The 16,013-nt window shown below is 35.4% G+C and overlaps 1 protein-coding gene across 1 annotated transcript; it reads left to right on the top strand.

Moving 5' to 3' along the window:
• The first annotated feature begins 3,869 nt into the window (after window positions 1-3,869).
• Window positions 3,870-10,864, top strand: LOC103964718 (probable inactive 2-oxoglutarate-dependent dioxygenase AOP2). The gene is made up of 4 exons (XM_048564310.1): window positions 3,870-4,184; window positions 9,219-9,330; window positions 9,835-10,159; window positions 10,467-10,864. The coding sequence occupies exons 1-4, from the start codon at window positions 3,923-3,925 to the stop codon at window positions 10,722-10,724; spliced, it is 957 nt and encodes a 318-aa protein (XP_048420267.1). The 5' UTR covers window positions 3,870-3,922; the 3' UTR covers window positions 10,725-10,864.
• The last annotated feature ends 5,149 nt before the right edge of the window (window positions 10,865-16,013 follow it).

Genomic DNA, 16,013 nt, shown 5'->3' with positions numbered 1-16,013 from the left:
AAGTGTTTTAATAGGAATGGTGGGAAATTTTATTTTTTTAAGTTATTAACTTTTTAGCACACATATCCCTTCATTTGTTTAATGACACGTGGTGTACCATGTCGTGTATCGGTCACACTGAAAAATATCTCCACTCAAAGAATCGAAAGTACTAAACTAACTAATTAAATACAAATTTCTAGTGCCTCCACGTGCTTCTTTGTGTTTTGGTCTAAGGTGGTGGATTGTCTGCCATCCTGTTACCGTCCCCTTCCCATCATCTTCTATTTGTGCAGTCACGGTTAAACCACGTCAACATTTTATATTAATTTTTTAATAGAGATAATAAGACAAAAAGTAATAGGAATATAAAATGTTGACGTGGTTTAACCGTGACTGCACAAATATAAGGGGATGAGAAGGGCATGGTAACAGAAGGGTAGACAATCTGCCTCCTTGGTCTAATATCACTGCACATCTTTCTTCTTTCGATGAATTTCATAAATTAAAAAAATAATAAAAAAATATGCGAATTACATTTACATTTTTTGGGTTTGACGTGCTTTTCAGATTAAGTGGTGAAGTTTTAATTATCTCACGTTGCACTACGGGCTGGTTTGGTATTGCTATGCTTTGAAAAATCTTCTATTGTGCTATTAGAATAAGCAGTTGTGAAATAAAGTAACAGAAGGTTTGGTAAACTTTTTTGTAAAAGTGCTTTTGAAACAAAAAAAAAAAACAGTATTATAGTGTTTGATAAACTTTTATGTGAAACAGATGTAAAAAAAAGTTGGTTTTTCAAAGCTGAGTTTTGCAGCTTTGTGTTTTTGGCTTTTTTTCACCTAAAACTGTGAAAAAAAAAACTGAAGCTGAATGTTTACCAAACATAAAAAAGCTCCCAGCTTTTTTTGATAGCCACTTTTTTTTATTTTTTTTTAATTTTAATTTTTTTAATTTTTTCAGAATCACCTCAGTACCAAACTAGGGCTAAGAGATTTTGAAATTGTATCAATTTATATTTTTTGTCTTGACCATCACGGATTACTTATAAATAAAGGAGGGTTTTAAACGTAGAGAACCTTCTTTAACTGGACAAACAACCCAAAACGCTCTACGAGAAACCTTGCTCATATCCATGAGAAAAAAAAATTCAGACAAGTGTTGACAACTGGCGACATCTTTAATTTGCATTAATAGCAGTGGAGCCGTATAATAGGCGATTCAAAGCACCTTCAGTTAAGATCAGTGAATAACAATGTAACTGATTGGTTGATTATCTATTTAAGTCTCTGTGGACGAAGAACTCTCATTTCTCTCGTCTCAAAATGTTATCTCATTAAATACCCGGTTACCCCTTGTTCGGCGCAATGAAGACCTAGTAACCTTGTCTCTATATTCTAGAACCCAAGGCTAAGACATGTTTGTTCATCGGTCGTAATCACTTCGGTGCAGAAGTCAGCAACGTATTCAATACCACTACCACATCTATTTTATTCGTTCGACTGAGTTCAGAAGCGAGTTGGCACACCGCATTCACAAGCAGGACGTATGTGATACCCCGTCCTCAATTTAAGTATTTTATTTCATTTATAGAAGTATTTCAAAGATCTAGTTGAAGTTAGTTTGTTATATTGTCAGGTTTTGAGAAAAATGAAATGACGAGTATTTTTGTCATTTTAAATTTTATTTGACCTTTTGGGTCAACTATTGAGTTGGTTAGATAGAGCTCAACCTTACAAACGTTTCAGTGAAATCTATTTGTGAATCAGAGTTGAAACGAAGAAATTAAAAGTGTTTTAATTTGGAACGCATTTTGGTCATTTGGACCAAAATGTGCTATTAATGAAAATTTTGACCTTCAGAAGTCAGAAGACCCAACTTTCCTATTTTGGAAAGTCGACTCAGAAGCCAGAGCCATTCCTGAATCCCATTAACCTCATTCGAAGCACCAACCTGCATGACCCACGTGTTTTTAGACGTGTCTAAAGCTGACCAATACCCACCTTAGTATTTTTAAGATTTGACTAAGGCGCTTTCATTAATATTCACCTCAACATTTTTTATTAAGTTAAATTACATGTCATTATTATATTTTTAGAATTTAACTTTTAATTGCTTGATGGGTTTTTCTTATTTAGTGGAGATATTAGTTACTAATATATTTTCTCTTTTTCCAAATACATTTTTTCGAACATAATTTTTTTTGTTCTACATACATTAACATTATCTCTTTTTCCAAAATGCTTTGTTTTTATTGATTATTTTTCCAAATAGTTGGTGATCCAACATAAAAGTTATGTGTAATTTTTTCAATATTTTTGTGAAACTATTTTCCTTTGTTGTTTTTTTACTTAGAGTTGTTGACGAACTATTATTAGGTACAATACATTGTATATATGTAATCAATGGGTACATTTGAATTCGTAAAAATCGTTAATTGGTACATTTATTGCAGTTTTGGGACGTTTGATTTGGTACATTATTTTTTATTTTGGTACGTTCAATTTCGTACACATTGTTTATTTATGTTTATATTGTTGTTAGTCCTACTTTCTCTTAATGTACTAAAAGAAAAACTGATTTGGTAAAATAAAAATTAAAAAAAAAAATTAAACCCGTTTTGGAAAAAATATATATTTAAATCATAGATAATCATTGCTAAATTGTAGGGATATTGTGACAATAGATTGAACCAATCACCTTTTTTTAACAATTATCTCTAAAGGAGGAGAAAGTAATAAAAATGTTAGATTATAAGAAAATTGTTTCAGTATGATGTGTATATTTTTGGAGTGAGATTTTAGGAATTATAGTGTAGTGACAGGTCATGCAATTTTGGTATAGAAAATGATTAATTCTAATACATATAGCATGATTTTGTTTTGTTTTTTTTTTAAATGTTTAATCAAATTTCTAAAAAGCATATATATTTAGTCTAAATAATTCAAAATCGGCAAGCCTATATCAAATATCCCAATAATTAAATTAAAACGTCATACCTGACGAAAGAGGCAGTAACCGAGACAGGAAGGGCGCATGCGCATTTTGACCACCCATTGAATTAAGTGATCGAAATGAGTTTTATATCAGGACACTAATAGTCACAGAATCCACCAACTACATAATTAACAATCACATTCGTCAAGGAAAGATTGTGTGTTATTGTTGTTTAAGTGTTGTAATGTGTTCCAATGGAAAAAAACTGTTATATTTTGAAAATTAATATTATAATATGAATTACCGACAAAGTTAATGTCTTTTAGACAAATAAAAAATAAGACCAATTACATTTTTTTAACAGAAAAGACTAATTACATTTTATATCTTCAAGTTTGAGGTGATTTTTAAATTAAACATAAGATTTCAATTTTTTCGCATTACCCTCTAAGGTTTTGAATTGTATCTAAACACACATTTCCTTTATTTGAACATCTATTATTCATTAAATTGATGAGTTTTTAGGTTATGTGGTGCAACGTGGTTTACATGTCGATCCAGTTACAGGTTTTATGCTCACCATGTCATAAATTTAATGAAGATTCAAATCCTTAGTCAATCAAAATGTGTAAATTGATACAATTTTAAAACCTTAATGCTTATGAGACAATATAAGAAAATTAAAACCTTGTGATCTATTTTGAAATTCACTAAAAAATAAAGAGTGTGAAATGTAGTTAACATGATAGGACAACATAAGAAATTCAAAAATTCAAAATGATGAAACCTGATGACCACATAAAGTTATAAAAATAAAAAATATGACCGGAATATTTACATGCTCGACGTACTAATATTCATTTTAATTTATTACGACTATAGGGGACCCAAATTGCATGACCACTATAAAAGCAGCATGAAACATCTCACTTTGCCACCCATCAGTTTCCTCACCTAGTAGAGATCAGAAAAGTACTGCACAGCATCTTTTGTACCAGTGAAACTAATGGGTTCCTTAACACTTCCAAAGCTTCCTACCATCAATTTCTCCATCGATGCCTTGAAGCCTGGCTCAAGTTCTTGGCTGTCCACCTCCAAACAAGTTCGATATGCACTCGAAGAGTACGGTTGTTTCGTGGCGCAGTACGATCAAGTTTCTGCACAACTTCTGAACAATATCTTTGGGCAGGCCAAAGATTTGTTTGAGGTTCCTTTGGAAAACAAAGTGAAGAACGTTAGTGATGAACCATATCGTGGGTATATTGGACCCTGTTGAATTATAAGTCTCTAGCTGATTGAGTATTAGAAATAAGATGAGTTTAATGTGTGTATTCACTTGAGCATATTTGTCAAGTGTAAAATTACAAGTTGTAAGGCCATGAGAGCCATGTGGTGTGTGATCCATGTATTTAGTTAGATGAGTGACTAAGATTAAAAGTAGAGTTTTGTGTGGTCCTAAAGCTAAGGCCATCAGTTAATGTAAAGGAGTGTTAGTGCTCACTTTTTCCATATAGTACAAATTATTCCTCTGCAATACTTTTGCAAGAGAGAACAAGAGAGAAAGTTTTTCGTTTCAGCTTCTTCCATCTCTGTTGTTTTCATTTTCTGTTAAGTTCTTCCTCTTCGTGGAAAACCCAGGAGAAATCGAGTTTCACTAACATGGCCTCAGAGCCTAGTTCGATCGTTTGAGATCTGGGCGTAAACTGTGAAGCATTTTGAGTTACACTTAAGCTCGTTCCGGCTCAAGCGAAGTTGCCGTGTTCGTCTTGTCTAAGCTAAGAGATGGCTGGGTCTGGAAGTTCTGAGGTGAGAACTCCGATCTTCTCCGGTGAGAACTACGAGTTCTGGAGGATTAAGATGATGACGATTTTCAAATCTCATGGGTTATGGAGATTGGTTGAAAAAGGGGTTACGATCTCAGAGTCAAAGAAGAAGAAGGCTGAAGGAAGCTCAGAGGGAGAAGAAGACGATGAGAAAATGGTTGCAGCATATATGCAAGATGCAAAGGCTCTAGGTATTATACAGAATGCGGTTTCTGATCAGATTTTTCCTAGGATTGCCAACGCCGACTCAGCTAAGGTGGCATGGGATCTACTGTATGGAGAATATCATGGTGGTGATCAGGTTAGATCCGTGAAACTTCAGAATCTTAGAAGAGAATTTGAGTATGCTAGAATGCGAGATGATGAATCTCTGTCTAGTTATCTTACAAGATTGAATGATTTAATTAATCAGATGAGAACATTTGGTGAATCCCTTTCTAATGAGAGACTTGTGCAGAAGGTTCTGATTAGTCTAAGTAAACCTTATGATTCCATCTGTTTAGTTATAGAAAACACAAAGTGTCTAGAGTCTGTTGAGTTGCAAGAAGTTGTTGCGATTTTGAAGAGTCAAGAACAACGATTTGACTTGCATAATGTTGATACCACTGAGAAAGCTTTTGCATCATTCTCAGTAAGTCCAAAGGGGCAAAATAGAAGTGGAGTTCAACCTGGCTCATCAAAATTCCAGAAGAATTGGAATGCTAAGGGAAAGAAATGGGATTCGAAACCTCGTTTCCAACAGAAACCTTTCACTAGTCCTGCACCAAATACATATCAGTCACAGTCAATGAGTCAAGAGATTGTCAAACCACTGTGTAGAGTGTGTTCTAAGTATCATTTTGGTGAATGTCGATATAAGGGGAAACCTAAGTGTTATAATTGTGATAAGTTTGGTCATTGGGCTAGAGAATGCACTGTAGGGAAGATTGTGCAAAAGGCAAATTCTGCAAATCAGGTGGAAGTGTCAGGAAATCTGTTTTATGCTAATAGTGCAATTTCAGAAACAAATATCAATGGAAATTGGTATGTTGACAGTGGTTGTAGTAACCACATGACAGGGAATGCTGATCTCCTTGTTGACATAAATACAAATGTTGCTGGAAAGGTGCAAATGCCTACTGGTGTGTTAGTGAATGTGGCTGGAATGGGTTCTTTGCAGATTGACACTAATAGAGGTAAAAGGTATATCAGGGAAGTCATGCATCTGCCAGGTTTAAAGGAGAACTTATTGAGCGTTGGGCAAATGGATGAGCATGGATATTATCTAGTGTTTGGAGGAGGTTTGTGCAACATATATGATGGACCTTCACTTGAAAATCTTATCATCAAGGTTAAGAAGAAGGAAAATCGATGCTATCCTCTTTCTCTGGTGAAAGATAATCAGTTGGTTTTGAAGGCTAGTTTGGAGCATTCTACTCAGTTTTGGCACAGAAGATTAGGCCACTTGAATTTCAGAGGGCTTCAGCAACTCAGTGAGAAGAATATGGTGCATGGTCTTCCATATCTAGAAGCAACCAAGGATGTATGTCAAGGATGTCAATTTGGAAAACAGCACAGAGAATGGTTTCCAAAGGATCAAGCCTGGAGAGCAAGCTGTCCTCTAGAACTTATACATGTTGATCTCTGTGGTCCTATGCAGAATGCATCATTGGCTGGAAACAAATTTTTCATGCTACTCATTGATGACTGTACAAGGATGATCTGGGTGTATTTTCTCAGATACAAATCTGATGCAGTAAATTACTTCAAAAGATTCAAGTCAATGGTGGAGCTGCAGAGTGGTTTCAAAATTAAAAGTCTAAGGAGTGACAGGGGTGGAGAATTTTTATCTTCTGAGTTCACTAAATTCTGTGAAATTGAGGGCATTCAAAGGCAACTCACCATGGCTTATACTCCTCAACAGAATGGAGTAGTGGAGAGAAAAAATCGAACTGTGGTTGAAATGGCAAAGACTATGCTTCATGATAGAGGTATGCCATATGTTCTTTGGGCTGAAGCTGTACACACAGCTGTATATATTCTAAATAGGTGTCCTACAAAGGCACTAGGAAATACAACCCCTTTTGAAGCCTATAGTGGCAGAAAACCAGGTCTTGCACATCTCAAGATTTTTGGTTCCCTGTGCTATGTTCATATACCTACTGAGACAAGACAGAAGCTAGATGCTAAGAGTGTTAAAGGTGTATTTGTGGGTTATGCTACATGTGAGAAGGGATACAGAATATTTGACCCATGTACCAATAAGTTAATCTTGTCAAGAGATGTGGTTTTTGATGAATCTATGACCTGGAATTGGAAAGAAAATTCACAAAATTCTGCTGCTGCAACCTACATTCAGGATCAACCTGAAAATGTAGTTGGTGTGAATTCATATGAGATGAGTGCGATTGAAGAATGTTCTCTCAGTCCTAGTTCTTCTTCTCATGCACAAGAACAAGAAAGTTGCACTCCTGAGTCTGCACAGATTCCAGAAACTTATGATCACTCACCTCTAAAATGGAGAAATTTGAATGATGTTCTTGCTCAATGCAACTCATGCATTCTGGAACCAGAAAGTTATGTAGATGCAGCTCAAGATAAATCATGGTTAAAGGCAATGGAAGATGAATTAGCTATGATTGAGAAGAATGGCACCTGGAAACTTGTGGATAGACCAACTGAAAAGCCTGTTATTGGAGTTAAATGGGTTTATAAGACCAAGTTGAATCTTGATGGATCAGTTTTAAAAAACAAAGCTAGATTAGTTGCAAAGGGCTATGCTCAAAAGCCAGGTCTAGACTACAATGAAACGTATGCTCCAGTGGCAAGATTGGATACTATCAGGACCCTTGTAGCTTTGGCAGCACATAAGAGTTGGAAATTATATCAACTTGATGTAAAATCAGCTTTTTTGAATGGGGTATTGGAAGAAGAGGTTTATGTGGATCAGCCTGAAGGATATGTAGTCAAGGGAAAGGAAGATAAAGTCTATCGATTGCATAAAGCCTTGTACGGATTAAAGCAGGCTCCAAGGGCTTGGTATGGAGAAATCGATACTTACTTCTCACAGTGTGGTTTCGAGAAAAGTTTGAGTGAACCAACACTGTACATCAAAGCAAGGGGGCAAGACATTCTGATTGTCTCTATTTACGTGGATGACATAGTTTATACTGGAAGTGATAGACTGATGCTTGATGAATTCAAAGAAGATATGAAGAGAAAATATGAAATGACAGATTTGGGTCTTCTCCATCATTTTCTTGGAATGGGGGTAATTCAGACCAATTCTAGCATTTTCATTCATCAGAAAAAATATGCCAGTTCTTTACTAAGCAAGTTTGGTCTGAATGAGTGCAAATCTGTGATCACACCACTTGTGGCAACTGAGAAATTAACTAAAGATGATGGAAGTGGAGCAGTAAGTGAAGAGCTGTACAGAAGCATTGTGGGAAGTCTTCTATATCTCACAGCTACTAGGCCTGACATCATGTATGCATCCAGTTTGCTTGCCAGATTTATGCACTGTCCCACCAGCAAACATTTTGGAACTGCCAAACGTGTGCTCAGATACATCAAAGGGACTCTAGACTATGGTTTGGAGTATACAAAAGGCAAGGAGACAATGTTGATTGGCTACTGCGACAGTGACTGGAGTGGATCACCAGATGATAGCAAAAGCACATCTGGATATGCATTTTCATTTGGAAGTGGAGTTTTTTCTTGGGCTTCAGTTAAGCAAAGTTGCGTGGCATTATCCACTGCAGAAGCAGAGTACATAAGTGCATCAAATGCCACTGCACAAGCAATCTGGCTTAGATTTGTTCTAGAGGATTTTGGGGAACTTCAAACTGAAGCAACTCCTTTGCACTGTGACAACACTTCAGCAATTGCAATCACCAAGAATTCTGTCTTTCATCAGAAGACCAAACATATAGACAGAAGGTATCACTTCATTAAAGATGCACTGCAAGAAGGAATCATTGATTTGATCTACTGTCCCACAGAAGAACAGATGGCAGATATTTTCACAAAACCTCTGGCTAAAGATCGGTTTAATTATCTCAGGAGCATGCTTGGAGTGAAATCAGCTCAAGACTTAAAGGGGAGTGTTGAATTATAAGTCTCTAGCTGATTGAGTATTAGAAATAAGATGAGTTTAATGTGTGTATTCACTTGAGCATATTTGTCAAGTGTAAAATTACAAGTTGTAAGGCCATGAGAGCCATGTGGTGTGTGATCCATGTATTTAGTTAGATGAGTGACTAAGATTAAAAGTAGAGTTTTGTGTGGTCCTAAAGCTAAGGCCATCAGTTAATGTAAAGGAGTGTTAGTGCTCACTTTTTCCATATAGTACAAATTATTCCTCTGCAATACTTTTGCAAGAGAGAACAAGAGAGAAAGTTTTTCGTTTCAGCTTCTTCCATCTCTGTTGTTTTCATTTTCTGTTAAGTTCTTCCTCTTCGTGGAAAACCCAGGAGAAATCAAGTTTCACTAACAGACCCAACCACCTCATGCCACTCTATGAAGGTATCGCCATTGATAATGTCACATCCCCACAAGAAACTCAGAAGTTCAAAAATCTCATGTGGCCCGATGGAAAGAGCAATTTCTGGTAAGCAGTTGTAGTGTTCTTTGTATTTTACATGTTGGTTAAATTAAAAACAAAATGCTCTCTTGCCAAATTGTCTACATTCTAAACTGTGAATCTGTTGATCCTGTTGATTATTATCTAGATGATGGTCTAATTCCTAGTCTACCAACATAACTAAATTATTTTCTTATTTCTAAAGTCATATTTAGGATTATTGCTTCTAGAAAAAAATAAAGACGCTTACGTGACGGCGAAAACATTTATGACTGCAACTTTCAGAAAAACATGAAAATAATTCTCGCTTATAAAAGCGCTTTTAGAAGTTGCTTGTTCAATTAATAAACACTTCCAGCTGTATTTCTAAAAAGCACTTCTAATAAAAGCATAAGCATAAATTTTACTTGAAGCAGTGTCAAACATGTCTAAAAAGAGAACACAACCCATTAAACATAAATCAAACGTTGAATTTCGTTTAAAATGAATCATACATAGTTATAATTTTTTGTTCTTCTTGTTTTGCTGCAGTGAAACTACAGATTCATTTGCCCAATTATTATCAGAGTTGGAGCGCAAAGTTGAACAAATGCTATTTGAAAGCTATGGAGCAGAAAAGCAGTACGAGTCTGTTGCTAGTGCCAACAGCCACCTTCTTAGATTCCTCAAGTATAATAAACCAGAGGAAGCTGATCGTGCTACCTTGAGATTTGCGAGCCATACAGACAAGAACTTCACCACCATCGTCGTTCAACACGACGTTGGTGGTTTGGAGGTTAAGACCAAGGATGGTGACTGGATTAACATTGAGTCCGCACCTTCACAGTTCTTGTTCATGGCCGGTGATGGATTGCAGGTTTGTTCCCATTGCCATATAATTAAATACCATCAAGTACTTAGCTTTCAATTACCATATATACTAGTGCTACTTAGCTCAGTTAACTCCCTATTAGTTTTTTAATTATTCTATTATTTCTATATTTTTGTCTTCAACAATATATACCTGACCAATTCAACATACACCTATTTCATATACAAATGTGAGGAAAATACAAAAATGTCAGGTAGTTAGGTGATAATACACTAATTTACGCATTGTTTGATGTGGGCGTGCTACAAATAGTAACAATTTTGTTTTTGTTATTTTGACTTGGTTTGATTAGGTATGGAGAAATGATAGAATAAAAGCATGTCATCATCGAGTGAAGCATTGTGGAGATAAGACGAGGTACTCACTTGGGTTGTTTACATTCAACAACGGAATAATACAGGTACCAGAAGAACTGGTGGACGAGAGGCACCCACTGCTCTATAACCCATTGGTTAGTCTTGAGTATATGAGGTTTCACAGTCGAGGTGAGGCCCGGAATTTAGTCTCTCCTCTCAAGACCTTTTGTGGTGTTACAAATTCTACAGCCTAATATGCAAGACTGAGTAGGACTCAACCTTGATGCTGGATAATAATACTTTTTTGTTTTGATGCTGGATAGTAATATATTGTAGTATTGATACTTTTTTGTTTTGATGCTGGATAGTAATATATTGTAGTATTGGCATGAAACGTCACTGAAGGATACACCCATACCATACAAAGCCTCCTGCAAGTGTAAATAAATTATTTGCTTTCTAAACCTCTCCTATCATTGTTCACAAAAGAAAAAAGCAAGGCCGGAAAGAAGGCAACCCAATAAACAAAGTCCAAACCAGTACAAATGAAATCAGTAGGAAAAAGTTATCACAAGTCGCAAGTAGTTTATAGTTCAGATGATTGAGAACATTCATTACTGTATTTGATCGTTTTGTTTGATTTCCTAACTCGCAATATCTGTTGTGTTAGAAATGGGTTAATTACAATTTACACCTTCTAGTTTAGAGCAAGTAACATTTTGGTCCCTACCTGTAAAAGAACTCTTTCTTAATTGACCTGTCTTTCTCGTATATGGAGTCATATTGATGTTGAATTGTTAACAAATGTTATATGGACATCAAAAAAGGGTTTATTATAATAAAATCCTTAACCTACATACATATAGAAATATGGACCATGGTGACCTAATATGTGGTTAGAAAAAAGCTGAAATGCCTATAAGAGTCTTTCTAATCTCTAGAAGGATGGACTGTCGTGGCTTCGCCACTAGCTGATTCCTTTTAAAAAATAATAACAGTTAAGTTGATTATTGGATGGATTGAAGCGTCAATAGCAAAACAATTTCTAGCTTTAAGAGTAATTGCAGCGGGCAGATAAGGTCTTCCTGCTCCACTTATTTATATGTGATTTTCACACACCTCTTTTAACTTCTCTCATCTCTCTTTAATATTTGGCCATCTAATTGAATGGATCAAATAAAATCAACGAACACGATTCAACAGAAGTATATGAGAAGTTAAAAGAAATGTGTTTATTTATTTCTGATGACCTGCGTTTGACATGGTTTCGCTTGTTTTTTTTTTTTGGTAAAAATGGTTTCGCTTGTTTTAGTGCTTTTGCTTAGCATGGTTTTCTGTGTGCCTTTTTTAGGATCAAATATATACTATTATTTAATTATCAGTGGAAAGATCCTAATTAAAACCAGTCATTCTCATTTCTCAAAAGATTGCTCTAACATGCACTGTTCTAGCATCAAATATAAGTAATCCATGCTGTCTCTAATGGAACTTTAATTTGCAAATAAAGATTGATCCAAATACAAGCAAACTAATCAATCTAACAATTAGCCAAACTCATGAAGCTATCTAGGCTCGCTGGATATATAGGAATATGAGTCAACCTTATAGTATTTGAAATATTTTGGTTAGAAAATCTGCTTCCAATTCGATTCGATCAAAAATCACCATTACTGAAACCTATTTGAGTGAATAACTAATATTGGGCTCAATTCAGTAAAGGCCAAGTTTGCAAAAAACTTATTGGCTTTCGGCTGGTGAAGGAGGCAACCCATGGTGAATTTAATACTATTACTTGGCAGCTAATAGGCAACAAGCCTATGAGAGCAACTCCAGCGTTGTAAATGCCCACCTCGGACTTTCGGGTCACCGATTCGTGCCAGGCCTATTGCTCAAGACCCCTCCTACACTGAAGCCCGCATGGACTGGAGTTGATCACCCCAGCAATTTGCTCCTGTGCAATCCACGGTCCATCGGGCTAAAGGCCCTGCTGGACTTGCTATGATGGAAGTGACAAGGGGTAGAGGGCATCTCACCCTCAATAAAAAGTGCTTTTTCATGGCAAGGATAGGTAAATATAAAAAAGCAAATGCTGACTCACTTTGTTCCATAAGCCATCACCGAGAGGGAAGTACACTAAAAAAAGAGAAGGTTTGGACATCCGGGCTAAAAGGTCTATAAAAGCAGCAAAGATTGCAAGTAGAAAGCTCTCTCAACACACTCAACTCTGAACTTGACACCAAAAAATTAGATAGCTTTGTTTTGTTTATCCTTTTTCAAGTTATAGATCCATCATAAAAAAGCCTTTTCTTGTCAATTTTAGAAGCTCTGCTGCACATTCCTTTTGTAATACCAAATCCTTTTTGTAAAATCTCTATTAACCAAGGACCAAAATAACAAAAATACTTTCAAATTAGTAAACAATGGGCCAAAATAGTCTTACAAAATTGAGGGTATTTTTGTCATTTTGTCATTATTAACGAAATTTTTTAACATAAGGACCAAAATGCTTGACCATAAACAAACTCAGGATCCAATTCTATTAATTTTAAATCTCATGGACCAAATAAAAAATTATGTCAATCTCATAAATCATTCTAACTAAAAAACCGTGTGAAAATCATTTTACTATAGAATATAGTTTTTCACTTAGAAATACTCATCCTTTAAGTACATGTCAATAATACCTGACAATAAAATTTCTCCAGCATGTGAATGCAAGATTCCGAGCTTCTAGACTTAGCATAGGTATTCTACAGGCTTGAAATTCATGCATCCATGTCGATTGCATGTCAATAAGTAGTTTAGTTCACGTGTGTTTTATATTCTTATTATTGGCATGATAAATTATTGAAATCTTTTTCACATTTTATTGACATGTAGGTCCAACTAATAGGTCTATAAATTATTCCCTGCCGACCTAAATTTATTAATCTAAATAAAGATATGTAGTAAACTTCGAGAAACTTTATGTATCCGTCTAAAGTTAGCCTTTCTAGAAACATTTCACAAAGAAATAGTATTGAAATAATTACAAGAGCGCATCCAAATATCCTGAATAACTGATGGTCTAGTCTGATCAGTGACGGAGCCACTTGGGGTCAGGTCCATTCGAAAATTTTTCTAATGTATATCAATTATGTGCAAGATTAACATGGGTCGGTGAGTATAATTTGTTAGTTTCAAACAAGCATGGATTCAAAACTTGCTGGTCCTTACATATATATTTTTGTTTATCTTAAACCCAGCCTTATATCTAGCCTTATGTTTTACCATATAAATATTAATTTCGTTTTTGTCAGTTCATATATATGAAGTTCTATACGATTTAGAGGAAGATCCAGTTATATTGAAAGAAAATATCATAGTAATATAGTTTTAAGCCATGATTTTAACTTTTTATTTGAATATAGTGTGGTAATCCTATCAAAACTCGTAAACAACTTTTGTTCTTATAATATAATTGTCTCAATACTAAACTTTTCATCTAAATTCCATGTTTGATTATAATTTTCCCAAAACAAAATGATGATCTCATTGATCGTAGGATAAAAAATTATGATCCAATCATTTATCATGAAAAAAAATCAGGGCACGTAATTGATTACACATAAGGTTTTTATTCACGACGGTAAATTTCTTACTAAAATACATAAGGTCTTTTATTCAGGTTTCGAATTCAAATATCCCTCCTCTATTTAGATTAAACAAATTTCATGTTGCACAAATTCTATTGATTGCAAGACTAAAATAGCACCTGTCTAATACATATAATTTCTATGTCTTGTTGTTTGGCCCCGGTATTAGGGGTCTTCACTATATAGACCATTAGGAAACCCTTGCGTTGGGTTATTCCCACTATCATTTGTTGCGCCACATATGTAGACTAGCTTACTGGCATCTTTTCACTTGCCAACTTGACATTCGGTGGTGAAGTGATTGGTGTCCAGTCGAAGCTACTCAAGTTCTCAGAGTAAAGTGCACCATCTTTCTCAGTCGGTCTTGGTTATCCAATCCAATCCCTCCAAGCACCTTTTCGACTTGCTTTGTGTCCCATCTTGGGTCCCTCCAGTTGACTTCGAGTCACTAAGTAGCACGAATGACATTTGAGTAGACCTTTCCTTAGAGGCTTGTGCGATAAAGCTGTTAGTTTGCCACATGCTCTTGTCTCGGCATTTAATGCATAAGAGTGACGAGTTGTTGGTCTCTCATGCTTGGGTGTGTCCCACCCCAAGCTTCTTGGGCTATTGGCCTTCATAACTTTGCCTTGGGCTTCTTCATGGCTCCCTTCATGTCTGATACTCTTATACGGGCCTAAAAGTGCCCAGTATTAACAGTACACACCTCTTGCATAAGAATTTGGAGCAATTTTGGACGTGATTAGAGCTTTGAGTTGTATCAGTATAGCCGTATTAGGTTACAGTGTAGCCATGATGGTGCTATGGGTATAAACAAAACGATGTGATGGGTGTAGTTGGAGCTCATTTGGTTGGTTAGTTTGATTAATTAATTTTCAAGTTCTATAATTTGGTGATTGGATCTCTTCAAGATCTATGTGTTGAAGAGTAGAGCTATATTATATGTTGGATCTACTATCAATTAGTGCTCTTGGATCATGCAGTGATCTGGAATGACAATTAGCTCAACGAGCTTCATGTTTCCTGTGGAAAATTTGATTGAATTTCATCTCACACGTCTTTGTACTATTGACTTCATCTATTCTATTGATCCTCTTGCTCCTTCAGTTCTTAGTAAGATAGGTATTTCCAACTCATTATCTTGATAGTTTGTTTGCAATGTATTTTACTAGATATTATTATTTTTTGTTGGGAGCTTAGATACTGTTGTAACTGGTGAAAATTTTGAGTAGAAATTTCATTGTCCCACATTGGCCATTCCCAAAAGGTTTCCTCACTTTATAAGGCTTTGTCCCTTAATAGATAGTGATTGGAGTGATGGACCATGGAGAATGAAATTGGGCTCAACCTTGGGGCTAGGCTTTAGGGTGTACTAATTAATTGATAATTAATTAATAATTAATATATATGATTAATTAAATTATTTTTTATATGAACAAACTCATCTTTTCAGACGAAGTCTAAGAGCGTATGAAAATATCTGAGAAACTAATGGAACAACACACCCCTTACGTTGAGCAGTCGCCTCCCAAAAACTTGTCTGTTGCGAACAGACATATGTTCACTATAAATACATGCATCTGCATATCATTTAGAGCATTGAAAATCATCAATCCTTATATACCAAGCATACTGAGAGTACCACAAATAAATTCGCCAGAAGTCAAGTTTTTTGGTGCTGGAATTCTGACTTGATCATTGAATCTTGGTGAAGTAAACGTCTATAGAACTATAAGCACTGAGTAGGAACAAAATTTTTGTTTCAAGGATATTGCGATATGCAAGCCTCGATCTTCAATATTTCTGTTTAATATTATTTCATTGTTCATACTCTGTTATTTATTTATTTATTATTTATTAGTATACATAAAATTATCATTGATTGCTGATATTTATCCAACAATCTTG

This window comes from the organism of the source record quoted next, unplaced genomic scaffold (assembly GCF_019419815.1).
Source record: "Pyrus x bretschneideri cultivar Hongxiangsu unplaced genomic scaffold, Pyrus_bretschneideri_v1 Contig39, whole genome shotgun sequence".
Lineage (NCBI taxonomy): Eukaryota > Viridiplantae > Streptophyta > Magnoliopsida > Rosales > Rosaceae > Pyrus > Pyrus x bretschneideri.
Note: the sequence above shows the minus strand (reverse complement) of the source record. Positions and strands in the feature narration are given on the sequence as shown.